The sequence below is a fragment of the Pseudopipra pipra genome, chromosome 4 (genome assembly GCF_036250125.1).
Source record: "Pseudopipra pipra isolate bDixPip1 chromosome 4, bDixPip1.hap1, whole genome shotgun sequence".
NCBI lineage: Eukaryota > Metazoa > Chordata > Aves > Passeriformes > Pipridae > Pseudopipra > Pseudopipra pipra.
The window spans coordinates 65,156,073-65,183,459 of NC_087552.1; the positions used below are offsets into that span (position 1 = coordinate 65,156,073).

Here is a 27,387-nt window from a genome sequence, read left to right on the forward strand (position 1 = left end):
TTTCTTTATTCTTGCTACCATGATTAAGGAGCTTATGCAGGTAAGGTGATTGTGTTACTAATTTATTTTGGAGATGAAGTTTGAAGTAACCTCTAGCCTTTAACTCTGGGGGTAAAGGAAATGGCAGTGGGATCTCCTTATTATGACTTTTACGTTTTTCATTGACTGCGCTGTGATTTTTGAAATGGTGAGAATTAATAATTTTAAAAATAAATTAACTTTCATTTTAAAATAGAGATTCATGTTAGTATTTCCAATCTATTCTCCCAGGTCAACTGCAAGCGATTAAACTGCTGTGTCAGTTTTACAGTACAGTTGTTCCCAACGAGGCTCAGTGTGTCATCTACAATGAATATCAACTATCTTTAGTTAGAAAGATGTCCAACAAAGTTCTGGAGGGACAAATTTTGGAAACTATTAGTCAGCTCTATTTGTCTTTAGGAACAGAAAGGTAAGACATGCTAAATGACTTTTCATTCTGATTTTAACTTTTCTGTTATGGATCTCAATTTGTGCAAAAGCTGAATATGATGAATTTTTTTTCTCTCTCCGCTTTGCTAATACAATTTATCAGAATTGAAGGGTCCAATGCTAGTGGACATTTCTCTTGTTTCTTTTTGAGTAACTATAATCTCTCAAGGGAGACAAGATGTTCAGCAGGAATTAGCAGCACTTGAAGAACCAATTTATTTTTAAAATCTATATAAATACATTTTAAACATATTATTATGCAACTCTTGACAACTGCTATATCAGGTGACTTGTTTGCAATGATTTTTGCAAGACTTTTTAAAAAAAAAAAACCACCAAAATTATGTATTCAGAACAGGTCAGGCATTAAATTGTCACTATGTAAGTGTTTCTCTTTGAGGAAAGGCTTTTATCAAAACTTATATAAGTATGAAGCCTATGTGCAAAACTGTGTAGCTTTAGTCCCCAGCAATTTCTATATTGCTCTTATTTTCAGAATACCAATTATTTGCTTCCCAGTATTGAAATAACAGATTGCGCAAGTTAAATCATAGTAACTAACAGGTGCTGGAGAAACTTTCAGGTTTCTCTAACAATGTTTAAAGTACCTTTAAAGGCTTTTTTTTTTTTTTTCCTTACTGTACTTTAGGGAATCACTTTGGATTCAGGTATTTTCAAGCATGCCTCAGTAAGGATAAAAAAATATTCTCAGTTGTGGAAAGAGAACAGATGCCTGTTTTAGCTTTAAGTGGCTGCAGTCCAAGCATCTAACTTTGCTAGTAGATCACCCAATTTATTTTGCTTTGGTCATTGCTTTTTAATGAAATAGTTGGTGACCATTCTTTGGAGAGACTGAAGAGAAAGGGGTTGGTTAAGATTTCAAGCTACCTGGAATTTGCAGAAGGATTTTACTAGCTGGAGAAGCTGCTGCTTAGTGTGCTTGTAATACACAAAGCTTAGGTTTCCTAGGAGCCTGGCTTCCAGACTATATAACCTTAGCAGGCTACCAGAAAATAACACATAGTCAATGTGGTATTAGACCATAGTATCACAGTATTCTTTGAGTTAACAGCCCTGAGTAACAGGGCACATATGTCTGTGGTAAAGTGGACAGCCTGACCTGTTCCAGCTGCTGTGCTGGGTTATGTGCTGGCAGATGCTTCTATCTGTTGTAAAAGCAGAGACTCTGATGGAGGGATGAAAGTAGCATTCAATAATTGGGCTGGGTTGGACTACTTCAACTATCTTGCCTTTCCTTGTGTTAGCAGCTTGTTAGCAGAGCAGACTGAAATGTCAGGCTTGTTCAGTGAATCTTTACTTCCTCTTATGATTATAAAATGAGTGACAAGTCTCTTCAATCTCTTTTTAAGAGTCAGAAAGTGATAAAACCAATTTTTTTCCCTCAGATGAAATATCTTGTTGAGATAGAACTGAAATCTTGATAGTGTGAAGTACAAGGGAGGGTATTACTCTAAGATTTGTTTTGGTTCTCTTTGGAGCTCTAAGCATGCTGTTCTAAAGATGCACTCTGTAAGGGTTCACTGTAACTGTGCAGGTCATGTTATATTTTAATTTGTTTGTGCCTTGTGCATGGAAGGAAATGCAACAGGTCAGGGTGATGGGAATACAGCACAAGACATTTAATGAGTCCAGATTTTCTATGTCTGTTATAAAACATTGTAAAGTCATAGAATCATAGAATCATAGAATCATAGAATCGATTGGGTTGGAAAAGACCTCCGAGATCATCGAGTCCAACCCTTGGTCCAAATCCAGTCCATTTACTAGATCATGGCACTCAGTGCCATGTCCAATCTGCGTTTAAAAATCTCCAGGGATGGTGAATCCACCACCTCTCTGGGCAGCCCATTCCAATGCCTGATCACTCTCTCTGTAAACAATTTTCTCCTGATATCCAACTTAAATTTCCCCTGGCGGAGCTTAAGCCCGTGTCCCCTTGTCCTATTGCTGAGTGCCTGAGAGAAGAGACCAACCCCCACCTGGCTAGAACTTCCCTTCAGGTAGTTATAGACGGTGATGAGGTCACCTCTGAGCCTCCTCTTCTCCAGGCTAAACAACCCCAGCTCCCTCAGCCTCTCCCCATAGGACTTATGCTCCAGTCCCTTCACCAGCCTTGTTGCTCTTCTCTGGACCCGCTCCAGCACCTCAATATCCTTTCTGAACTGAGGGGCCCAGAACTGAACACAATACTCAAGGTGTGGCCTCACCAACGCAGAGTACAGGGGAAGGATCACTTCCCTGCTCCTGCTGGCCACGCTATTTTTGATACAGGACAAGATCCCATTGGCCTTCTTGGCCACCTGGGCACACTGTTGGCTCATGTTGAGCTTCCTGTCAATTAGTACCCCCAGGTCCCTTTCTGCCTGGCTGCTCTTCAGCCACTCTGTGCCCAGACTGTAGCGCTGTATGGGGTTGTTGTGGCCAAAGTGCAGGACCCGGCACTTGGCTTTATTGAACTTCATCCCATTGGAATCAGCCCATCTCTCCAGTCTATGCAGATCCCTCTGCAGAGCCCTCCTGCCTTCCAGCAGGTCGACACTCCCTCCCAATTTAGTGTCATCAGCAAATTTGCTGATGATACACTCAATCCCCTCATCTAAATCATCTATAAAGTCAATAAATCTGATATGTCTTTCTTTACACTTAAAGAAAATTGCACTGTCTAATGATCTGATAATTAAGGTGCTTCTAGAACTGATCATGTCATGTCCCATTCTCCTCTGCCCTATCACCCTCTCCCCATTTTCCCTGTTTTTTTCTACAATTGCTGATTAGTCTGAATTGTGCTTAAGTCACATGGCCTAGCTGACTAAAAAAAGAGATTACAGATGCAATTTCTTTCTGAAGTTTTTAGGAAAAATTCATTAATGATAGAAGAGTTAAAGATGAGGAAAGATTTTTCTACCTCTCAGTTTGAGGTAGAGAAAGGACACATCTCAACTGTCTAGCAGGAAACATAGATGGAACAAAAAAAAAGGAAGAGGAAAAAGACTGAGTTCTCTGGTTACTAGTGTAATATAGCTGAGAAATTATAACTGTGCACGAAGTAGGGGAAACAGATTGTATTTTATATTAGCATGAAACTTTTCTCACTATGAAGAAAACCATTTGCAATTCTGAAGAAACCCTTCAGTGATTAGCAGTTCTCCCCGTTTCAGGGCCTACAGGTCAGCTCTGGAATATACCAAAAGAAGCCTTGGGATATTTATAGATCTCCAGAAAAAAGAGAAAGAGGCATATGCTTGGCTACGGGCAGGAAAGATATATTATGTACTGAGGCAGAATGAGCTTGTGGATCTTTATATTCAGGTATGCTGTCAACATGGTGCAGGTGGCATGGTAAGGGTAAGTAATTCAACATAGTGATCCCAGAGATTTTGCTAATGTATGTTCTGAACATATAGTGACACTATTTATGTAATGCTCAAAAGCATTTTCCATTGGTGTTCATTTTAATGTATTGCTTGACTCTGGAAAGATTCTGGGCAGTGACCTTTCTTAGTTCCTGCTCTGCTGTAAAAATACTTTTCTCCCAGACTGCTGTATGAGTAGTACCAAAATGTGATCTCTAAATAAAATAACCAGACACCTGTTAAGATGTTTAGAAAAGAAATCTACAAAACCTGAAGATATAGGAAAAAAGTTCATACTAAAATGTCCTGAGAGACAATATGTGGTGCTACTGAAATGAGTTTTTCTCTCAATTAGGTTACATTTTTGAATACTTACAAGCAAAACTGAATGCATATGTTTACAAGAAGGACCTATTCTATACCCCTGTTACTTCTTTCTTTTACAAAATTATTTTAGCTGATAGCCCCCAAGTCAGTCACCTTGTGGTACAACAGGAAAATCAGCATGTGGGATAATTTTCTCTATCTGCTTGGTTTTCTCCAAGAGGAGGATGTGTCAGGCACATGCATGTGTATTTCATACTGTGCATGTATGGAATATGGAATTTAGAGCAGAGTGTCAGTGCCTATCCATGAGGAAAGTCTCAAAGCAGGAATCTGCCCACTAAAAATTTGACCGCTGTGATTTATGCCAGTAACTTGTGCAAATCATCACATCTTAACTTGCCTGTAAAACACAGACTCCACAATGTGATGCAATAGAGTCCTTAGGCACCTGAAGCCAAAACAGGTGGAAAAGAATCACTGCCTTTGTGCTTAAGTAGAGAGAATGTACTTTTTCATTACTACTTATCCTATCAATAACTGAGTATCCTGGTATTGTTGCCTTGGGGAAGATGCCTGCTGCCTTTCATTAAATCCTTTTTGTTAACAAGGCATGTATTTATTCAGGAGAACAGGATAGTGGATCTGCATTTATTTACAAAATTCACTTCACTGGCTTTTAAAGCTGCAGTTAACAATACCTACCTTAAAATTGAAACGCTTCTGTAATATATTTGATCTATTTCAAATTTAGTATGTTTAGTATGCAGCTATCAAATGCACTAGTGATTTTAGAGTGCCATGTGCTGATAGAGGTAGCAGGATACTATTGTCAGATAAAGGGAAAACCAGGCTTTGTTTCTTCTTCAGTAGCTGCTGCTGGCTTGCTCAAAAACAGGTTATCACAAAAGAGCATGTTCTCATCAAATATAGCCTCTCCTATCATTATAAAAGGGAAGCCTTAGGGATTGTTTTTTCCAATTACTTGTACTTTTGTTCTACCATGAAGTAACCAAGATTTATTTTTTTCGCTTTCCTTCTCCATTCCTTATTTTCACTTCAGGTTGCTCAGGATGCTGCTCTTTGCACAGGAGATCCAAATTTAGGAATGGAATTGTCTGAAGCTGCTGGAGACATATTTTTCAATGGTACTTGGGAAAAGGAGAAAGCCGTGACTTTCTACAGGGTTTGTGCAGTTTTTTAGTGCATCGATAGTTATGTACCTCCCCCCACAGGAGGTATTCTACAAATACTGAGCCAGAAGCTGATCCTCTCAGCAAACAGTTTATAAGCTATTGCAGCTGAGTACTTTGTCATGGTGTTAGTAGATATCTCCTGTTTCAACTTCTCTTCTGGTTGCAAGTTATGTTATAAGCAAAGAGCAAAATGAAACCAGAATTACTTGATTTGACGTAAACGAGAACCTGTCAGTGCACATCTTGGAGTCCAGCCATACATAAGATGCTGTTATGTGTTTCAGGACAGGGCTCTTCCACTTGCTGTTCAGACTGGCAACAAAACCACTGAACTCAGATTATGCAATAAACTAGTGGAATTGTTGATGAATCTGAGGGCCTATGAGGAAAGTCTGGAATATGCAAGAGCGGCTCTTATGCTCAGTGTAAATTTAGGTAAGACCAATTTCTATTATAGCTGAATATGAATGATACCTCTAAAAATACAGCAGAACTCTAAAGCTTTATTCCCTTTAATTCATCAGATTTCTTGCCAGGATTTCATAACAATACTATAATTGCTACTTTGCCTCTGGTCAAGAATGAACAACTTTATTGCTGCCTCTTCTAGCTCTATGTTCATAATGGAAAGCCTTTGAGAGAGTGTAGAATTAAACCTTGAATTTCAAGTGCAAACTGAGTATGCTTCTAACAGCTAATATGTAATGCTGATGAATAATATTGTCCCAAGAGGCTTTTGAGTGTCATGCTTTCAGATTTGCTCATAGCCCTGCTGGTGAACCAACACAGGATGAAGTAATCAAAAACGATAGGGCTAGTTTTAAAATTACTGTTCAAGCTTGGGAGCTGTTCAACTGATTAAGAACCCTCTCACCCCTCTTTACAAGCACAGACAGGTGATTTTGAGCCTACTGAAAATCATCTTTTTGTCTTTAATCCTGCTACTTTTCTGTCTTTCATTCCTTTCATAGTAATCTATTTGTATTCTATGTAAGTATGCACAGGGTGTATATATATATATGAGAGATTAATATAGCTATTTCTTAAAATCCTGGACACTGTCAAATCCTACAGCACGAAATTCAGAAATTTCATGAGATTTTTCTTAAAGGGCATGTGTCTCTTAACCAAAAGTAATTTTATGCAATAAAGGCTCAGCAAATTCAATACAGAAATTTAAAAAAAATAGTGTTGATGTATTCTGGTTTGAGACTGATTACTTTATCTCTTTGATTTTATCTTATTCATATGTCATCTCATTAGGAAATCAGCTAAATGAACGAATAGCTTACCATCGTCTGGCTGTCATCCATCACCATTTGGGTCACTGTGAACTAGCTGAACATTTCTATTTAAAGGCCTTGTCCCTCTGTTCCTCCCCTCTGGAGTTTGAGGAGGAAACACTATATTATGTCAAGGTGTATTTGATCTTAGGAGATATTATATTCTATGACCTTAAGGTAAGAAATTCTAATAACAGCTGCAGAAAATTGTTACACTGATTATTGTTTCATAGAATCAAGTTTTGCCGTGTTCTGGTTTTGTGTGTTTGAAATTTAAACAATAAAGTGGAAAAACGTACTGAAGTTTAGAATCTATATTACTTTTGTTAGATATCTACAAGCCTGAGCTTGGCAGTTGTCTTACACTAATTGTACTATAGAGGTACTATTTTGGTGTCTCTTATTTCAGGATCCCTTTGATGCAGCAGGCTATTACCATTTGGCACTTGCTGCTGCCATGGACCTGGGCAATAAAAAAGCTCAACTGAAGATTTACACCAGACTTGCAGTAATCTACCATAACTTCCTTGTGGATCGGGAAATGTCTCTCTTCTTCTACCAAAAGGCAAGAACCTTTGCAACGGAGCTGAACGTTAGGAGAATAAATCTAGCTCCTGATCGGTGTTACAAGAGATCATCTTCGGAAAATTCAGTCTAACTGCTACAGAAGTACCTAGAGAAATACTCCACTGGCTCTGTGGGAAGATGCATTCAATGTTTCATTATGCATGTGCTGTAAGCCAGAGCTCAGCATCCCAGACCGTATTACCAGTTTATGTGACAGTGAATTACATTTCATTGTCTTTAAGATATACAGTCTTGTACTTGTTTAAGGATGTGAACTAAAACCAAAACCCAACAGTTTTGTTGTTTGTGTTTCTTTTTTTTTTATTTTTTTTTTTTTTTTTTTTTTAAAACTACAGTTTTCTTTGCTATATGTTTCTGCCTTGCTGGATACTGGAAAATGATTAAATGCGATGAAAAATATTTAATAAAGTGTTACAGAGGAAAAAAACACTCAATATGAATTGTGGCCTTTCTTTCCATGACCCAGCTCTATTACTTTATTTTCACATCAAGTAAATACATTTGCACAAGCATGTGAGGTGTGGTTGAGAATTTTTTTGATCCAGTTCCCCAGACATCACCCCTCATTTTCTGTCAAATTCATCTACTGCAATACTTAAGCTTTTTCTCCTAGTTCCAGAAAACACTTATGTACATGTCATAGTAACTATATAAGCTTTCTGGTTTCCAGAACTGAAAGCTCTAGTACTATGTGAGTTTTTGTGGATTTCAGTTGTCATATGTTTGGTCTTTTTCCCTATTTTCAAAGACTTTTTTTTATTTTTAATCAACCCTTTTCAGAACTGTCAGTATTGCCTACAATGACTTATTACAGCATTTCCTACTGTGTTGCATATAGCTAAATTTTGTTCAGAAAAATGTATTATTTCACTTCAGTTGCAAAAAAATCTAGATTGTTAATTTTGATTGTGCTAAATCTTTGTGCTTCAAAGCATTTTCATACCAAAGCTATAGCAAAAATGACATACTAGATCAGGCTGCATATTTTTAGAAGGAATGTAAGTGTCTTAAAGTATGGTAATATTACAATTAAATATTCAGGTACATTATGAGATTATGCCTTTTATTCTAAGAACTTCCTGCAGAAACTGCTGGTTTATTTCATGCTTCAGAGGCATGACAAAGAATGGAAATATGGAAGTGTTTTTTAGAAGTTCCACACATAGGAGTTGTTGGCTACATAATATATTTGTTTATACTGTCAAACCTGGGGAAAGGTGCAAACCACCTTTTTTACTAATCTGTGTCTATGTAATCTCATGGCTTTGTTTTTTGCCTAAGAATTTTCATTTTCTAAAATCTGTCATTCAGAGCATGTTTTGAATTCTTTTCATATATACATTCTGGTATCTGACTTTTGTTGTCTTTTCGTCCTTGTGAATTCTTTGTCAGTTTTTTTATTTCTTCCCTACAGGAAGTAAGGATACATATATATATATATATATGTATGTATGTATATTATACATGTATGGATTTGTACGTGTGTATATATATATTATATTTTTTATATATACTTATAAAATTGAGATAGATCAACATTTAAGATACTCTCCAGGGAAGCAGGAAGTGCATCTTTTTCCTTGGTCTTCCCGCAGTCTATATAACAGATAATTGTCACTACCATGATAACTGTGACCTGTTACCTGGAAGAGATTTAATGACTTTAGGTAGACAAGGTAACTCTCTACAGTCCTGCTCCTAGTTCAAGGTCCAGAAAGTGAAGTGGCCCTTTAGCACTGTACCTTTGAGCTTACATACTTTGTACCTGCTATTTCTAGAAGGCTTTTTACACAAAAAGCATTGTAAGCATTTCATTTGTTTTTTCTTTTGACACTGTGAAGCTGAAAGTCTTACTGTTTGGGTGTATTAGGAACTTACCTTGAAGACTCAGATTCCTGCTGGTGCCATACTGTTCCGCTAAGCATGGGAAATTAATTATCCCATATTCGCTTCATTTTTTTTGACCTGAAAACTCAACAGAAGTCCTGTATGATCTCTGCAGAGCTGTGAAAATTGTGGATGCTGCTCTCTGTTCATTAACTTGCTTTTCAGTGCTTGACAGTCTATTTTCCGTTTCATTTGGTTTTCAGACTAGACAAATTTATAATCTCTTGCTGGTTCTGATTGTCGCAATCATAGGCAGTCTCTTTGTATTCTCGGAAGGGAAGCTGCACTTCTTTATCTGGAATTCAATTTTGCTGACAAGACTTGTCTTCTTTCTTTCATGGCTACTTCATCTTGTTGCATTCATTCCACAGAATTTTTGCTTTCATATCAGTTTAGTTCTATATTATTAATTCACCCTTTAATATTAAATTGTGCTTGAGCACTGTATAGTACATGGAATTTCTTGGACTTTCCCCTGAAGCCAGCTGAACAGCATATAAAAATGTATAGCTTTTCAAAAAGCAGGATCTGAATTTTCTCCTTGCTCTTATGACATGGGAGTTCTGTGTTTTTTCCACTCAGTGTGGTTAAAGTGCATCATGGACATGGGATTTCAAAGAACTGCATTCCTATTATATATATAAATGGTATTTTTTTTTTATTTGTAAAAACTTGTTCAAAACCTGAGAGGTCTTTAAATACACCTTTTTCTCGAGGAAGCACAACATCATTTTATGATTCTGTAATAACAAATGCAACCAATGCATTTGGACAGCAAAGTTGGAATTTACAACTTCTGGGAGGAACTGAATCTGGGCTAAAGGATTTTGCTGTTAAGTCCTGTTAATCCAATCAGGAGAAGCAGGATTTATTTTCCCTTCAGGAGACATCTGTTAGATGGCCCTACTCTCTTTAGCATAAGAGAATGATCAACTGCCTACAATATAGAATCCCATATGTGGGTGGGATGAATCTTACCTGGTGAGCTTCCTGGTGCAAATCTTTATAAATGGAAGTCTGATTTTCTTGAGATATTCTAAAATTCTGTTTTCCCATAGCTGTTAAGTAAATAATCAATTTTGTCTAGATAACTGGTAGAACATTCTCTCAGGTTAATGAAGCAAAAAGGCTGAACAGCAGGGAGTCTAGCTGCCTCCTAGACAGGGTATAGAAAGATGCCTCCTAGATGGGGTATACCTCTGCAGAGTCTGTTTGTTAGAAAAGACAGTGAGGGATGGAATGTTTGAATGATAAATGAAAAACAGACATAGTAAGCACATGAAGATTCAGAGGGGTTCTAACCAGAATAAGTTATGTAAATGATCAGTAGCAAAAGTTTGATACTCTCATTGAGCCAAAAAGTCCTGCTGAGCTGTTAAAAGCTCTGCAGGCGCTGACACACTGTAGGTATTTCTGCTTGATTTGAAATAACAAGGTTCTGCTTCCAGGAAGCCATGAACTGGTGCCTGGGAGCAGCTCCATGTCTAGAACTTTGTCAGAACCAGATACTCGTAGTACTTTCTCATCCAGGAATGACGTATTTATGGTGCTTTCTCGTCAAGCAATGATGCCAAGTGTCACCCCTTCATTTTTAAAATGGGATTACAGAGAAAGAAATTGTAATGATGCTTTCATGGTATGAAATACTTAATTATTGGAAAGCAGTTTCCACCTAGAGAAGCTCACATTTCTAAAGAGAAAAATGCAGAGTATTGTACTCAGTAGTCCAGGGATCTGTCCTTCTCTTCTGGTTTGATAAAAAGACATGCTTTGTGTGTGTACAAGGGAGTGAAGCCCTGTCCTCTCATGGCTAAGCAGTTCACTTTGGACTAATGGATGGCTGGGCTCCATCACCCACACTCTGAAAGCCTTGCATTATGTACCTCTGCACAAAATAATTTCTTGAGTGGAAACTGGTGCATAGCATTCCTGGTTGCTTGGTGTTGCAAGAGCTTCACTGCTTTCTCATGTCCCCATTTTTGCAATTTTAACCTCCTTAGAGAAGTCGAGCCCATTTCATGATGATTTTTTCAGGACCCTAATCCATTCAGTCTGAACACTTCATTTTTTGCAGGACCAAGCTATTTTGTTAGTCAGCCGAGAGAGTCTCTAACCACGCGGTGGCACTCTCTAGCTTTGCATCAGTGCCCTCCAGCCCACAAGGTTAAGAAAGGAATTCAGAAACCTCAAAAAAGTAGCACTTTCTCCATTACCCTTCATGTCCAGCTAAAATCTCTTAAAAAACCCACACAAACAAACATGCAAACAAAAAACCAAACCAACTAAAACAAAAGCACAACCCACAAAAAATACCCCACAGAAACCCTTAAAAACTGATGAGCTAATACTTAACCAGGTCTTCAAATCACTTTACCAGGGCAAGAAAAACATAGATCTTCCCCCAAACAGCACCTGTCACGAAGGAAATACACTCTAAGAAAGCAACAGAGTGCTTGCAGGCAATAAAAATAATTGAAGATGATAATTCTAAGCTACTTTGAAATGCTCTAAGTGACTTGTCCACAGACTGCCTAGAGAGTTGGCTGTTCTGAAGTATGCAGATTATTTTGTAATAGGAAAACTGCTGTGCAAGTACAGAATATTGTGTTACAGAAGAAACCTACTGAATGAGGTCGGATGCAGGAACATGTTGAAAACTGTTGGTATTATTTTTAGTCAGCTTTTAGCTTCTACTTGTTTTGTCAAGAGAAATGCCCCATGAATTGTTTTGTGTGAGCCAAGACTTACAGTATTCCAGGCAGCGACATTCAAAATACTTAAACTAAAGAACAAAGAACTTTTCCTGAAAATGTACCAAAGATATTACAGAGTTAGTAGCTGTTTTCCTACTCACTCTAAGTTGCATGCCCGGTGTTACCCTGCTGAAGTGCTAAAGAGATGTTCCTCTAAATATTTTGCTCCTAATGTTTTCCTGCCTTCATTTGGCCATTTCAGATAATGAAATAAGAAAAATGCTTAGTTTCCCAGAATATCTATTTCAATCTGGCACTTGAAACACTGGGTGGCAGGTTACATTGCCTTTGCTGTGCACTGACATACTAAATGGATTGTATCTTTGGATGAAAAGACAAACTAAACGCAATTCCTCTGACTTACAATATTATAAAACTTATATGCCATTTAGATTTTGAATGGCTCTCAAGAGTTATGTGCTGGGAAACTCTTGAAAATTGTCAGCAGGTGTTTTTCCTGATGTAGCAGATGTACAAAATCTGTTCACAGTAGCCTTTCTTTGCCAAGACAACAGAAGGGAATTTCACCATTGCATGGAAAATATTTAATTTTTTGGAAGTTGGAATGAGCATGATAAATGGAACATTTTTGCTTTTCTAAAAATAGCATTGATTCTTTCTGAATCTTTCCTGAAGTATATCTAACACTATGGGCTGGTGTTAGATACTTGTGTTCTATCAGTCTGGTTATATGCTGGGGGAGACAGAAACTTCTTAGGAGCCAACTCGTTCCAAAGATGGGGAAAGACTTATGAAGAACCACAGACCACCTGCTCATATTATATTTGCCTAAGGTGAAAATACATTTCTGTGTGCCTGCCTTTGCTAATATATGCCATAGTTGCATGTTTGAGATGCAACAGACCTGTTTCTTTCTCTCCCTTGAGAAGATTTAACCCAGTACCAGTGGATGTGGGTGCTTTTAGTAATACCAGAAAGCAAGAGCATGTGGGTATTAGGAGATACAAGCGAGCACCTAAGAAGTGACTGAAAGTGAATTTCAACCTTAATGTTGCCTCCTCTTCTGGAGTTCTAGTACATTTTGGTCTTTGGCCGTGAATATTTGGGGATGTGTGTGCTTTTAGGAGAACTGAGGACTTAGGTCTGGTGATATAGCAAACCCCCAAGTTATTTTCTGCATTTTTCTATCTTTTTCTTTAGCAATTCTTATGCATTTAATAACATACAAAAATTTCCAAATACAGATACACTGTTCTTCAGTGTCAATGCAGCAAAACATTCTATATTTTCTTGAAATTCAAATGTAAATTAATTACTTTTAGTCTACATTCCTTTTAAAAAAGTATCTTCAGCTTTGATCAACATATTGTTTATTGCGGCAATTTTTTCTCAATTCACAGAATCCCAGAACTGTTAGGTTTGGAAGGGACTTCTGGAGATCATCTAGTCCAACACCCTCTGCCAAGGCAGGGTCATTTAGAGCAGGTGACATAGAAACGTGTCCAGGTGGGTTTGGGAATATCTCCAGAGAGGGAGACTCCAGTACCTCCCTGGGCAGCCTGTTCCAGTGCTCTGTAATCCTCAATGTAAAGAAGTTCTTCCTCGTGTTGAGGTGAAACTTGTGTTTCAGTTTATGGCCATTGCTCCTCATCCTGTTGCTGGGTACCCCTACTCCTTGAGTTTTTAATTCTTGACATAAATCTGTACTTATTTCTTTGCATTTAATCTACAAATTTTCTTTAAATCTTGGATCTTTGTCTCATATCGGTCAAAACTTACACAGTATAAAGACTTGGTTAAAAATCATGCATTCTTGTACTGATGAATTGAACTCCAGAGAAAACACTTGTAAATTGCTTACTAAGTAATTTGAAAAGTGGTTTTCTTTTATGCTCTGCTGTAGGTCTGTCAATTATACACTGTATAAAAGTTTTTTTTCTGTTCTTCCTGCATGCCAGAGACAACATCAGTCTTCCATTCAAACACACAGCTGAGTAAATAAGTTGTTCACCATGCAATAATGATAATTAGATGACTAAAATATTATTCCTTCTTTATTATCCAAGATAGCACATTTTTTTAAACTTATAACTACAGGTTTCTTAAGGGCTTGTAAGATTTGTAACTACAGGAAATTTCAAGAAAATTGAGATGTGTGTCAACAAGCATCTTAGCCTAAAAATCTGTCCTTTACTAACAAATTTTAATTGATGTCTTTGTTTCTGACATATTTTTACTTCTTTCACAGTGGATTTTTTTTGTGTAGAATCCCTTCATCATTATGTATTTCCTTTTTCTGCATAACAATTGATCAATGTGTATAAATTTGCATCTGTGACTTTCTGGGTCATCAAAAAGATGACGACGCTTTCTTATTAAATCAGAGAAAAGTTGCCCTTATTGCATGTTTTACCAATTATGTTTGCTCTATTGCTTTCCTTTTTTAGGCATCATTTTTACTTTGGTTTAGGTCTGCCAGGCTTTTCATCACCCTTGCTGGATCCTGGGTGTCTGCCACATACCAGTTAAAGTTGGAAAAAAATCAAACCTACTTCTAAGAATGAGTCTAGAGAAAAGTGCTCTAATTGGTCAATGTTTATTTCAGACCAAAAGAAATCTGTTTACCTGTTCACTATTAAGCTTTAGTGACCAGGAACACTGATTTACTAGCAAAGTGAGGTTGCTTTAACAATGTACTTTCTCCTATCAAAAATTATTCCTGTCATAAGGTTTTAAAAAATTTTAACTTGTGTAGGACAGATGTTTTGAAGCATGCTACCAAAATCCTATGCCTACTGAGAAAGCTTCATCTACTGGCATCTTGTGGGGTGAGCAGGCTCAGCCATGTGTACGCTTCGTGCTGTAATGAGGGTGAAGCAAAAAAACCTACTAGACTTCCAACAGAAAGTAAGAAAATAGCTTTGAGAAGTATGAACAAAGCTTATCCACTGCTCAAAACAAGGAAGAATGCAATGGGACCTACTTTTGAGGATGCTGCTACATCATATCCAGTCTCCCATACTCACAGCAATCATATATTAGAAGCTTCAGAATTCTCTGTTGCTTTTGGTTAAGCAGTCTGAAACACATCCTTTTTAATTGGCAAGAGGTAAAACTTAAAACAGGGCACTGAGTATATTTCTATATGGTTTTAGTCTTTGTTAATGTGCAAATATCTGCAGTTTTGCAAGCTGCTTTTTTAGTGCTTCTGAACTTTGCTTTAAAATTTATAACTGGATTACCCAATTGTATTTGTTAATCTTTTCTGAACTCTCTTCTATTTTTAATTTTTTTTTTTAATAAACTAATCCTGTGTTAAATATGCTGGATATGGTTTATAATAAGTTAAATCTAATATAAACGTAGGTTGAGCATTTAGAAATATTTATATTGCTGCCTTTGGACCTCTGTGTTCACAAGTTAAGGTTTTATTTCACCCAGTTGCTGAGAAATGGAATTCTAATTTGGACAATAGGCTACATTCTCAGTTCACATAAATCAGCTAGGCTCCATTAAATAAAGCCCCAGATCTGGGTCAAATTAAGAATCTGGGTTTTGGCAGAAGGTCTATATCTAGCACGACATTCCCTTGCCACAGGAGATAAAAGCTAAGAGCTGAGGTCCTGCATAAAGGCTCAAGTTGAATGGACTCATGGAAACAGAGCATGAATGTGGGCTGAGAGACTGAATCTTCCATCTGGGAGCTGCTCAGCAGCCCTGGTGTGTGTGTGTTTTCCCGTGTGAGAGTCTGGAGAAGTGGGTTATGTGGGCAGGGATGAACTGGAGAGACTTCCTCAGTGTTATGTTTGCAGTAAACTGTGAGGAGCACTTCTGCACAGGATGTAGAAACTTTGGCGTATTCCTACACATCCTTCTTTTTGTTTGTCCTCTCAGTGACCTTCCTCTCCTCTTTACTGTTCTACAAAATATTAACAGTTCTACTGGAAAGTGGGCTGCAGAGTGGGACACATTTTACAGGATTTGGTTTATAAGACCCACTAGAGAGGTCCGATTCTGGAAGAGCATCACAAGTGCGTGCTTTAAAACCAGTAACCAGTCTCTAACTTTCCTTATAGTTAGAGATCTTGCAGATTTTTTTTCTCTCCTGAAAAAAATCTATAATCCTTTATTGGCTGATTCATATTTCTGTAATTAGAATCTTCTCCCATTCCACAATTCCAAAGCCAAGTTACTGTCTGCTTTGTTTACACTTTCATGAAGATAATATTTGGATGATTTTACTGGAGTGTGATTTTGACAATTTCTGCTTGGATTCTTCCTTACTTCTTCTGTCATCTTATGCAGAAACCTCCCACAGTTAGCCTATCAGTTAGACTGAGAGCATGGGAGACTATCAGTGAGAGGATAATTTTATTCTTCATTTAATTTTGAATATTAGGGAGTCAGGAAATTGTAAAACTGAGCCTTCAGTTCTCCTGAATTAAGAGAAAATATAAGGGAAACTGAGAATGATTTTTATTTCTCAAAAGGTGTATCAAGCTATATTTTCACATATTCTTTTTTAATTTCAGAAATTTTAACTTAAATCTGAAACAGCTTAATATAAATGTTCAGATTAAGCAAGCACATGTATTTTCAATATCAGTCAGCTAGTTTGAAATACTCTTGTGAGCATCTAATAGAATCTGCATCTTATTAAAGTAACAATGCGTGTGGGATATTCCACAGTGTTTTTCCACTGTGATCAAAGTAGTTTGGAGACTTACAACCTAGCAAAAACAGTTTCATGATACTTCTAGATCCTCCTTCCTTTGGTTTTTTTGAGTTTTTTGGAGTTTTTTTATCTGTTTTTGTATAGTAATACAGTGTTACTACCCTGCTTTTAATGACTTCATTTCTACTTCACAAAAAATTCAAGCATAAATTATCTAGAGCATCCTAGAAAGCATCTTAGAATAAATTATGCAAACAGTTCTTTCAGAGTACAGAAAAAAAATAAATCTGTGCATTAGACAAGTACAGGGCAGCACTGAATCTTTAATACCTTCATTGCATCTTCAAAAGTAGTATAATATTTTGTCGTGGTACTGGTTAGTTATGCCATAGCAACTAAAGATAAAGTTGCTAAACTCACTCCTGTGTTACTGGTAGTAACATAGTTTATGCAAAGGGATTTAAACTGGTAACTGGAGAATGTGCTTGCCAATAAGATTCAAGCATTCATTAGATACATTCCCATAGGAAGTTCTTGGAAAAAAAATCCCACAAACAAAAAACAAAAGCAAAAAAAAAACAAAACACACACACACACACAAAAACCAAACACAAAAAATATCAAAAAAGGTACAAAATGTACAAGAAAAGGTACCAAAAATATTACAAAAGGATGGAAGATTGCAAAGTTAAGATTTGGCATATTATGTCTGTTTTCCAGATCTGTCATAGTTTTATTCCTTTACTCCAGCTCAGAAATTCTTCATATCTATATTTTTTGCAAACATACAATTGATATTAAGATTTTAGCCCTATTCTTATTTTGCTTAAAGTGACTGCAATACTTACTTTCATACAATAGAAAGAGGATTAGGACACTATGGAAGATACATGAAAACAAAGATAATAGTTACACCTCATGGACTAAAGTACTGAAGTTACAACCCTTGAGTTGCCCAGGCCTACAGCTTCTGTCAGCTGAGTCTAAATGTCTCAGATATGTTCACAATCTTGGCCAATGTCTGAATTCAGGCATAATAAAGAAGAATGTGGTAATTTTTACTATCATGTTTAGTTGTTGTATTACAGGGTGTGGTGGAATATCAGTGTGTAAAATCATCCATATCTTGAGGCAATACTTCTGAATAAATGGTGGAAAACAGAATGGATTACGTTCATCCAACTTTTAGAAAACATCTGAAAACAACCTGAAGCTATTTTCTTCCTTTCAAATGCTTAATCCATTAAGGGGAAGTGGCTCTCCATTGCTGGGTGGAGTAAAGTATCACATTTCATCTGGTCCATACTCTTCTGTACATGAAAATCATGTTCATTCTTTAAATTCATCTTTCATGAATCAAAACAAACTAATAAAAGTCTCTGGAATAGATCATCATGCAAATAAAATGGTAGAGGCTTAAATCATCACTTAGGAATATGTTTATGTATTTATAATTGAACTTATTAAAATAAAAGATCTTGTAACAAATTTATTTCACACATCGTTTCCCAAAGAACATACAAATCTTGTGCAATCCCAAGAGCTTACTCTTGGATGGAATTTTTTGTTATTATAGAGTCTAGCAGAAAAGTGTAAAGTCTCTGCAGTTTGGATTTGACAACAACATTGCAATTCTTGGATTACCGTTGTCCTTTTCATTTGTAAAACCTGGAGCAGCCATTTAGGTAGCCATCTTTCCTCTGGAACCCCAAGGATCTCAGAAGTGGGATTTAATAAAAGAAAGGCATAATATTCACCACTGGCCTAAGACTGGCAGTAGGAAATACCAAGATGATGGTAAACTGTCTTTGTGCTCATTTCCAGAGTTTTGCAGGATAAGTACTTTAATGGGACAGTGGATGAAGGTGAAGTAATAAAAGCCAAACTTTATAAAAGAGTGTTACATCATACATCCTCTTGTACACGAACATGTAAATATGTGATTTATATACTGTTGAAAACAAGCAGTTGGGACTTCATACTATCAAAATGGAAAGGGTTTCAAACATCAACCTTCAGAGGGATATTTTTGGGCCTGTTTAGATGTTTTAAAGAAATCCAAATGTCTATAATTTGCCCTAAATGGCAAATTGAAAGGGGCAGGATCAGAATTCAAATCTCTGAGAAAGGAAACTAGCGTTAAAGTCCCGTGTTATGGAAAATAGATGTGGAATGGAGAACGGCTGACTGGGTAACAGAAGCGGATGGAGGATTCTAGTGGGTGACAAGTCAGACATGAACAAACATTTTGCTGTAGTACAAAAATGGCAAGCGTCAAATCAGTAGAAGTGTCACAGACAACAAAGAGAAATTTGTTCTCTGTCCAGTGAGATCTTGGAACTGTATCAGTTTAGGCACAATACAACACAAGAAAGATGCTGACAAATTAGAGTACAAAGAGGAACAATAAAACTGATAAGAAGTTTAAAAAATATAAACTTTGAGGAAGACTTGAAGGAACAATGTTTGTTTAGTCTAGAACAGACTGAGGGCAGATATAACACACTTCACAATGTAAAAGCCTTTTAGGAAGAAGATATCTCTTCTCATCTGAAGGCAAAAGGAAAATAAGATTTATATTGTATATTTTGATTTGGTGCTTCATTAAAGTACCAACATCTATCACATAAAGAGGGTCTCATTCATTGCAACTTTTTAAAAAGAAATTAGATAATTTTTTTTTAATATTTAGTGTCCTGGTTGTAGTTATTTCTGCCTCAGGGTTGCACTAGGTCCCCAGGGATCCTTCTGATCCCTTGTATTTGCATGCTTTCAGGGTTTAATTTGACAAAAAGGAACGGCTTAACCTGTGGAGGGATCAAAAGAATTCCATCTGTAAGTGTTGCAGAGCCTAATGGATATAAGCCAAAGGAGATGGTGATTCAGACTCTTTCATGTCTAGCTGTCCAACCACTAACTAAAAAGGCATTATTTCCCTTGGTTGTGTTCTGTAGAGACAAACTATGCTTACATCACTAGAGCAACAGATATGGGAAATCTGTTTTCTTTCAGGTTTTTGAGGGTACAGCCATATCTTTGGCACTGTCAGTGCTGATGTGCATGTGACCAGTGACAAAGCTGTAAGCATACATGGGATTTAGTCAGGTTGAAGAGTTCAGAAGAGATTTTGAATGGTGGTTATACCAAAACACCGGATGGATACTTAGTAGAGAAATCCCATCTCCTACAGTGACTGGATGGGCTTTGGTACACCCAAGCTAGACAATTAAAAATCTTTTTGGAAGATTTAGCTTTTTCATTTTATTGTTCTTGTGCTCAGACAAGCTTAGTGGTTGTGAATGAAAGTAGATATGACAATAAAAGAGACAGACATCATTTCTTTATCTGCACAGGCACAGCACAGGCACAGCGTGAAATACATGATGCTAAAAGGCTTTCTCAGTTTATAGTTTAGTCTCCAGGCTGATGTAGAAATTATTACTTACCAAAACTGATGATTCTGATATGGGTGCCTGTCCACTAGGAAATGAGATTGAGAGAGGAGTGTAGACTAATAAACAGCCGTCACTAACATCTTGGACCTCAAACCAATAATTTAGAACAGAAATGTAACATTTATTGCATGTTACTGCTCTGTTCAGCAATTAATTTCCACTACTAAAACATTTTTATAGGCAGAATTGGCTTATATGCACATTTTTATTTCAGCTGAATGTAAGACTTCTTAATTTTAACTGAAAAATGAAGCTACTTGCAAAATTTTACAATATTTTTCAGGAAGAATCAGATGTAATAGTGGGTGAAGCATGACACATAATCTTTACCAATAATTTTTCTTGTTAATTGTTTCTACTGGCTTACATCTCTTTTCCATCCATCATCCTCCATGAAAATACATCAAAGTATTATTTTGTGGGCTAAACAGATGAATGGTCAGATATTCAGCACCTGACACCAAAGCTCCAGTCCTCCAAACTCATGCTTATCAGCCGCTTCAAGCAACCTGAAGTCCATAGACACTTATAATTCTGGTTACTGGATTCTCTTGACTAGATGTTCTTCCTGTGGTATAACCATGGTTCCTACATCATGAATAGCTCAAACCTCAAATCTAAGTCCCATCAAGGTCAGCTAATGAGATATTCCTTTGCTTATTTTGACTGACACCTCACTCCAGAAAGGAAACTCGCTTAATAAATCAGTCTTTTAAAAATAACAGAAAGAGTTTGCTCTCTCTACCCATCAGACACGGTTAATTTTGGGAAAAGGTAACAAAAAATGGAGGAAGTTCTATCAGTATGTTCCAAATAGGCCAATAAGACTGTGAAATCACAAGAAGCCTTTCTGGCTTTGTGGTTTACCACAAACTGATGGGCACCACTACTGAATATCTTAGTACTTATCCTAAGGTCTCATGTAATCATATGTGGGCTTTGCAGTTCGAAAAGCAGGTTCTCATTGGAATAAAAGTTTCCTTTTGGAAGAGGAAGTCACATCAGTAAAACAGTGGGGCAATTGGCATATGCCTGCCTTTGCTGGGTCTCAGTTGTATGTAAAGTACAATGATCCCAGTGTTGGAAACTTCCATTACACATCCAGTTGACTTTATTGATTGGACTACATTGGCCTTTCAGCTTTGGGCACTGTGGTCTGAAGTTGATGAAAACTCAGGCAAACACCCTGAAGACTAAAAGACAACTTGCTTTTATAGTGACTACAATATTTCTCCATTAACACAGCAAAGTTTACAAAGATACAATCAAACATTCCATGGTATCAAATCAATAATATGTGCAATAAATTATTTGTATCACTCCATAACTCAAAAAATCTAGCTTAATGAGACCTTTGTTGTGTTTAATTGGCAGAGTTCATGCTACTGTGCTAATTTTGTCACCTAAGAGATTTGTTGTCATTGAGTTTGGTGTCCTATTTCAGGTACAAACCAAGAAATATACCCTAGAAAGTACACCATATTTAGCCACTGAGTTTATCACTTTCCTAGCCAAGGAAAATATTTTCAAAATTGAAAAACATGCAGGCTTTCTTTTCATACTTGTTGAAAAAAAAATTTCCACTGCTACACAAACACAAATACACCCGTGAGCACAAATCCTCAGTGAGGTAATGGCAGAGCTCAGAAGCAAGTCTGCAAGAAATGAGACTTGCTTACGTGAACCAAAAATACTAAATTTATAGGCTGGGTGCTGACTGCTGTCTTCCACAGGTACTAGGCATAATTTAGTGATAGAATTTTTTTAATTACAGCATACATTTTTTATTTCTGTTTGCTGTTATTTATAGAATACACCTGTCAGAAGACTTTGATCCTAATTACTATCTCCTGATTACTCTTACTGAGCTCCTTTAATTTGAATGGATATCCATATTTGTTCCTGAGACTAGTGGACTGAAAAGACAACACTAAGGCTATGGTTTCCATCATGTTTATCCTTATGTGCCATAAGGGAGGATGTGGTCCTGGTTGTGTTATTGAGAATAGCCAGCCCATTACTGTAAGTAGTACAGATATGAAATGATTTGTAAATATTTTTTAAAATTAAGAATTACTTTCCTTTTGGTGAGAAAATAAAGTATATAAAATACTGAGAAAATAAAATATTTAGCATAAATTTTAATTTTAGAAAAGTGCAGAATTTTTTTCCTTTCTATAGGACCAGTGAAAGTGAGGAAAGAAGAGTGAGATCAATAAATTCCTTTATTATTAAATTTTAACTTGAAAATCCAACAATTCCAAATGCACTCTCAGGCAAAATGGCTATTACCATGCATATGAAAAGAGATGGCTTCAAGAATATTTTGTCTGTGGTTTTCATAAAAACAGATTTCTGAGGTAAATTTGATCTCTCACCAATGGAAAATTTCTGTGGACTTATGAGCCATTTTGAGTTATGAAATTATACCAGTCCTGATTGTATTTGTCCATGGAAAATCTTGACCTATGTCATGAGGACTGAAGCAAAGCAAAACAAACCCCATTTTCTGTGAAAGAGAACTATGAAGCTGGTTGGGAGAATAACAGCTTGTGTAAATGAGTTTCTAACCTCTCACATAAACAGCTTCTGGAACCTCTACCACTATTACCCAGAATGTAACAGAGCAGACACCACAGAGAACAAATATTCTCAAAACCTGCAAAGAAAATCAAAAATTTCCCCTAGGAGGTCTGGAAAGAAATTCCTTGACACAGATGTCTATATACTCTTATGTGTGTCCACAAAATTATCTCTGTAGAATGAAAACCATAACCCTCTTTCCTAAATTGTTATAGTCTAATAGAAAAGGTGACAGAAGTACTAAGAATCAGAAACAACAGCTAATGATAGATGTGGGCCAAAGAAAAAGTCACACTATACTGAAGCTTCTAAATGGGTAAAGAACACTCTAAAAAAACTCAAACAACACCCCCCCCAACCCCAAACCTCAAACTCTCCCCCCTTGACAAATGACCATCATAAGTATCATAGCATGGACTGCAGAAATCACTCTTTCATGGAAATTTTCTGGCTACAGAAATTCAGAGCTTTGTTCTGTCCTTCCATTCAACAATTTGGATGTCTTTGACCCAAGTTATACATAAGGCATTTTTTTCAGGAGCTATTTGGAAAGGAAGACACATACAGTCTCCTTCCCTGAGACCTTACAGAGTGATGTCTTAAAATGCTTACTTTGAACAAAGTTTTCACCTCCTATGGTTCCTTGGGAAATGAAATATATTACAGTACGAGAGTCTGGGATGTATTGCCATGTAATCATGTCTGATAAGTTTTCTATCTACAGGAAAACAAGATACATATTGACTTAGATACGTGTTGAATGAAAGGTAACACAGTCCTAAGCCTAGCTGGGTGCTGCTTTATCAGTCTCTGAGAAATGAAGAACACATAGCTAGTAAGTTAAGGATAATGTAATTTCATTTTTTTTAAAGATAGTCTCTGCCTGCCTATGAAATCTATAGTGATAGCACTGGACTAAGGGATAATGATATGAAAAAAATAGAAAGCATACTGAAAAAAAGCTGCTTGAGCTTATTTAAAACTATGTATACAATCAAAAAATGGTAACAATTTATCTGTCTATAGCATGTCAGATAATTTCTAGGTCAAAACCAAAATGAAAGACCAGAATTCCTACTACAGCAGAATTTTCCGCTATGCTCCACTGTAACATGGTAATTTTTTTGAATTATTGTTGCATAGAGTATTCTCCTATCTATCAGGGTTTCAAACTCATCGTTGAAGAGGCCTGACCAAATGCCAAATGGAAGCAGCGTAAAAACTACAACAGACTTGAGTGAAAGTTAAAACAGTTTATGGAGGAGGAAGCCTGCTGTGAATAAAGTTGCTCACTTACGGCATGGCCTTCCTTGAATGGAAGCATATTTCCACAATTAGAACTGTTTTCATTAACTTCTGCAGGCCTTAATGAAGCAAACAAGCTGAAGGTCCTATATTACCTTCTTTGCTTTGTGGCAAAAGTATGGTTGCTAAATCTCAAGTAATCTACTTACAACTATTTCTTGAAGGACTTTTAGTAAAATTCTTGAAAGAAACAGTGAGAATGGAACCAACAAACATTTAGAATTAAAATGTATAATTTGAATATCAAACTCAGATATTAAGGAGAAAGTTGGCAAAAATATTGCAAATCTTGCTACTGTTTTCTACCGTAGAGAGATCAGAACAGTTCAAGGTCCTTAGTTTCATGCACATACACTGAAATAATTTTAGGTTCTTTCTGTCTCAAATTATACTTTATTCCATCCCACAATCCAATTGGTATCATCAGTTTGGTACTGGTGCAGTCAAATGGAATTGATGACACAGAAGGATTCTTGCCCAACCCAAACGAGTCTATGTAATCAGTTTTTAGCTAACACAGATTTTCCTGCCTCTCTGCTAATCCTTGCTAGGCAGGATATGTTCCTTTCTTAAGGGAAGAGATACTCCTTATGTTTTAAATAACACAACACTTTGAATGCAAATAAAATGACTAATGCTTCTTTAAGCTCATAGTGGTTCCATGCAGTAACTTAAACGAGAGGCTGTTAGTTCATCTGTGACTGAAAACTAAAACCAGACAGATTAGCTTGTTAGAGTTCTCAAAACACATAGCTTTGAGTTATGATCATGGTGGGGAATACATTTCTTTTTCAGTTGCCTTCTTTTAAGCTCCTATTTCAGCTGTTTCATTATATTAGGATTTTAGAAAATGGTTGCCTCTAATGTCTTTCTAAAAAAGTCTTATTGAGTAAGAGGGAAGGAGCTGATGTTATTTTCAAATGTGAAAATCTAGCTAAAAAGATGAAACATGAGTTTGCTAGGGACAATTCTTAAGCCCCACATGGTCTTCTACTCCCTCTTCTGTCAAAGGGAAGCCAAATTTGAAAAACAGCTACAACAAGAAAAAGAGATATTGGTCTCCTTATTCTTCTTTTTGAGTCTTTGCATGAATTTAGGATTAATGAGTTAATGTGAAGTGTCTGCTGTTCACTGATTTCTGGGTGTACATGAACATCCTGGTGAAACAAATTCATAAATGGAATTTGGCATAAAGATACCAACAGTGTGAGTCGTAAGAGGCTTTATTAGGAAACAGACAGCTAGATATCCAGCTTGGTCAGGACAGGACAACTGTATGCAAGCCAAGAAACAAAACTTTATATGTATAAGGAAGTTTTAAAAGGAAAATGACATGTATTGCATTTCAACCCATAAATGCATTTTTTTTACTGTAAAGAGCTTCTGCTCTGAGAGTTCTGGCAGTGGAAGTGTGCTCTGAGTCCCACTGCTGTTGACTCCCGAGTCAGCTGGAATGCCTCCACTGCAGTCAGCGAGAGAGTGGGTAAGCTGGATTGTCCAGAATGTTTTAAGAGTGCTCCAGACACCCCACAAATTTCTTTAACTGATAAGCAGTGTGAATGCCCAGTGCCTGACAGAAATTCCTGAAAATGTTCATCAGGACTCATAATACCAACATCTTTCCACTCTACAATATGCCTCAACTGTAACTGTTGGGGTGACTGCCCTGCCTTAACCCCCAGCTGTTAGGGCCAGTGCCAGACCTGTATGGCCTTTGCTTGGACTACTGGGACTACCAAGTACAGTACTTTGGAGCTCACAAAGTGAATCAAACTTCATTTGTTGTATTATAAAATCTGAGTCTTGGATACATATCTGGTATCAACTTTATTGGTTTTATCAGGGATGCAGATATCTATCTACAGGACTGAGATAAAAAAACAGCCATTAGATGAGTGTAAGTTTTGATTCTGACTAGCTTTGTTTTTATTTAAAATTAAATAATGCAGTCTGGATAGTGTCAGTCTGGAGGGCTATTCAGTCTCCTGAGCTGTTACCTTTGTTGCCCGCAGTTGATCTGATTCCCACCTAAACCCAGGGAAAGACTGACAGTGTCTTCTGTGAAAGATGAACTAAATCCTTTCCAAGCTTTCAAATGAAACAAGACACAATGCATGTGATTCCTCTCACGTTATTCTTGATGGTCTGAATTCAACTAAGTATCAGTTTAAAATTGTGATTTTTTAAACATTTTAATGTATTCAACACATTCTCAAAGGGCTGCCAGGAAAAATGGGGCATATGGGACAGCTAAGCCCTTCCGGAGTGTCAGTGCCCTTCTGCAGACCAGATAGAATGCAGCTCAAATGGCAATAGATCCATATGTGTGCGACTGGATTGAGTCATAAGTAGTTGCAATGTACATGTCCACATGCAATTTAGGTGTCCAGGCTAATCTTAATATTAGTAGAGCTAGTATATCAGTAAAATACTGATTTCTCTAATCTGAAAGTAGACACCCACATTTGATGAAATGAATTGCACCTTAAATTCCACCGAGGATTGTCATGAAATGAACTAAATGCTTTGCTCGTCTTGAAGAGCCTTTGTCTTGTGGCTGATAACCAACACTGTGCTGAAGTTTTCATTCCTCTGCCAGTGCCGTCAGATTGGTTTTCTCTCCTCAGGGAACTGTAGTGGCTCTTCAGCTCATATGATTTCCTGTATCTCTTGCAAATTGAGTAAAGCTGTTTCATTTTAACCATAGAGTTAGATATACAAGAGGAAGCTGTCAGATTGAAGAGACAGACTTTGCAATAAGGCATCTAAGTTCCCAATACATTTTGCCTTTTCACTAGCTAACTCAGTTTGATATCTCTAATTGTGTCTTGAAAGCTGTATTTGTATTTTGGAAGTTGTACGTATTCTGGAAATTTTAGCCTGCCTGTATAGTAAAGAACCTAGTTATCAGCTGTTCATTTCAAGGTTTCTTAAATTGTATCTTCAAGTCAAACACTATATAAACATTTATTATGATCTCTCCAGATGTTGTAAAGCAATGCAGGCTCCGAGTTGCCAAAATCTTAATGGGAGATGTGATCTCAAAGAACTGACGGATGCTGCAGTGAAAGGGTGGTAGTGCTTCAGAACATGACAGTCTTCCCTCCAAATTGGCATCAAACCAGTGTCTGATGTACTTCAAAGAGGCACCGTACTGCTGAGAAAGACAAACCTGACTCTTGGTGGCTTGTGGTCAATTGAAGATCTCATGGAACATTTCACAGGGGAAAAGACATTAACCTCAGTGTCCTGGCCAGATTATACACTATTATTAAAAACAAGTTTAGAACATTTTGGGTCTAGTTTTGTGGAGTTTGGTGCCAGGATCTCTTCTGGTGCCCTTTGAATTCACATGAGCTCTACCAATGAAAAGCTGCATTGCACTTGGCCCTAGGTTCAACTCCCTTCTAGATTTGCTGTCAGCTGTGCATTGGGAAACCTGCAGCAGATGGACTTTTGTTCTGGTTTGGTTTTGATGCTGTCAGGTGAGTGGGAGTTATTTGAACTCTGAAGACAGAAGTGGAAATCAAAA

General features: G+C 37.0%; 1 protein-coding gene across 4 annotated transcripts in view; it reads left to right on the top strand.

The window, feature by feature from the left end:
* SH3TC1 (SH3 domain and tetratricopeptide repeats 1) overlaps positions 1 to 7,544 on the top strand; it is a 32,281-nt gene extending 24,737 nt beyond the window's left edge. For 3 of the 4 annotated variants that reach the window (XM_064653331.1, XM_064653332.1, XM_064653335.1), the window contains 6 exons: positions 271 to 451; positions 3,651 to 3,801; positions 5,233 to 5,355; positions 5,650 to 5,800; positions 6,629 to 6,825; positions 7,058 to 7,544. In XM_064653331.1, coding sequence (XP_064509401.1) covers positions 271 to 451; positions 3,651 to 3,801; positions 5,233 to 5,355; positions 5,650 to 5,800; positions 6,629 to 6,825; positions 7,058 to 7,306 — 1,052 coding nt within the window. In that variant the 3' untranslated portion in view covers positions 7,307 to 7,544. The remainder of the gene's footprint in view (positions 1 to 270; positions 452 to 3,650; positions 3,802 to 5,232; positions 5,356 to 5,649; positions 5,801 to 6,628; positions 6,826 to 7,057) is intronic. The other variant, XM_064653333.1, reaches the window with a different exon arrangement.
* Positions 7,545 to 27,387: the final 19,843 nt, after the last annotated feature.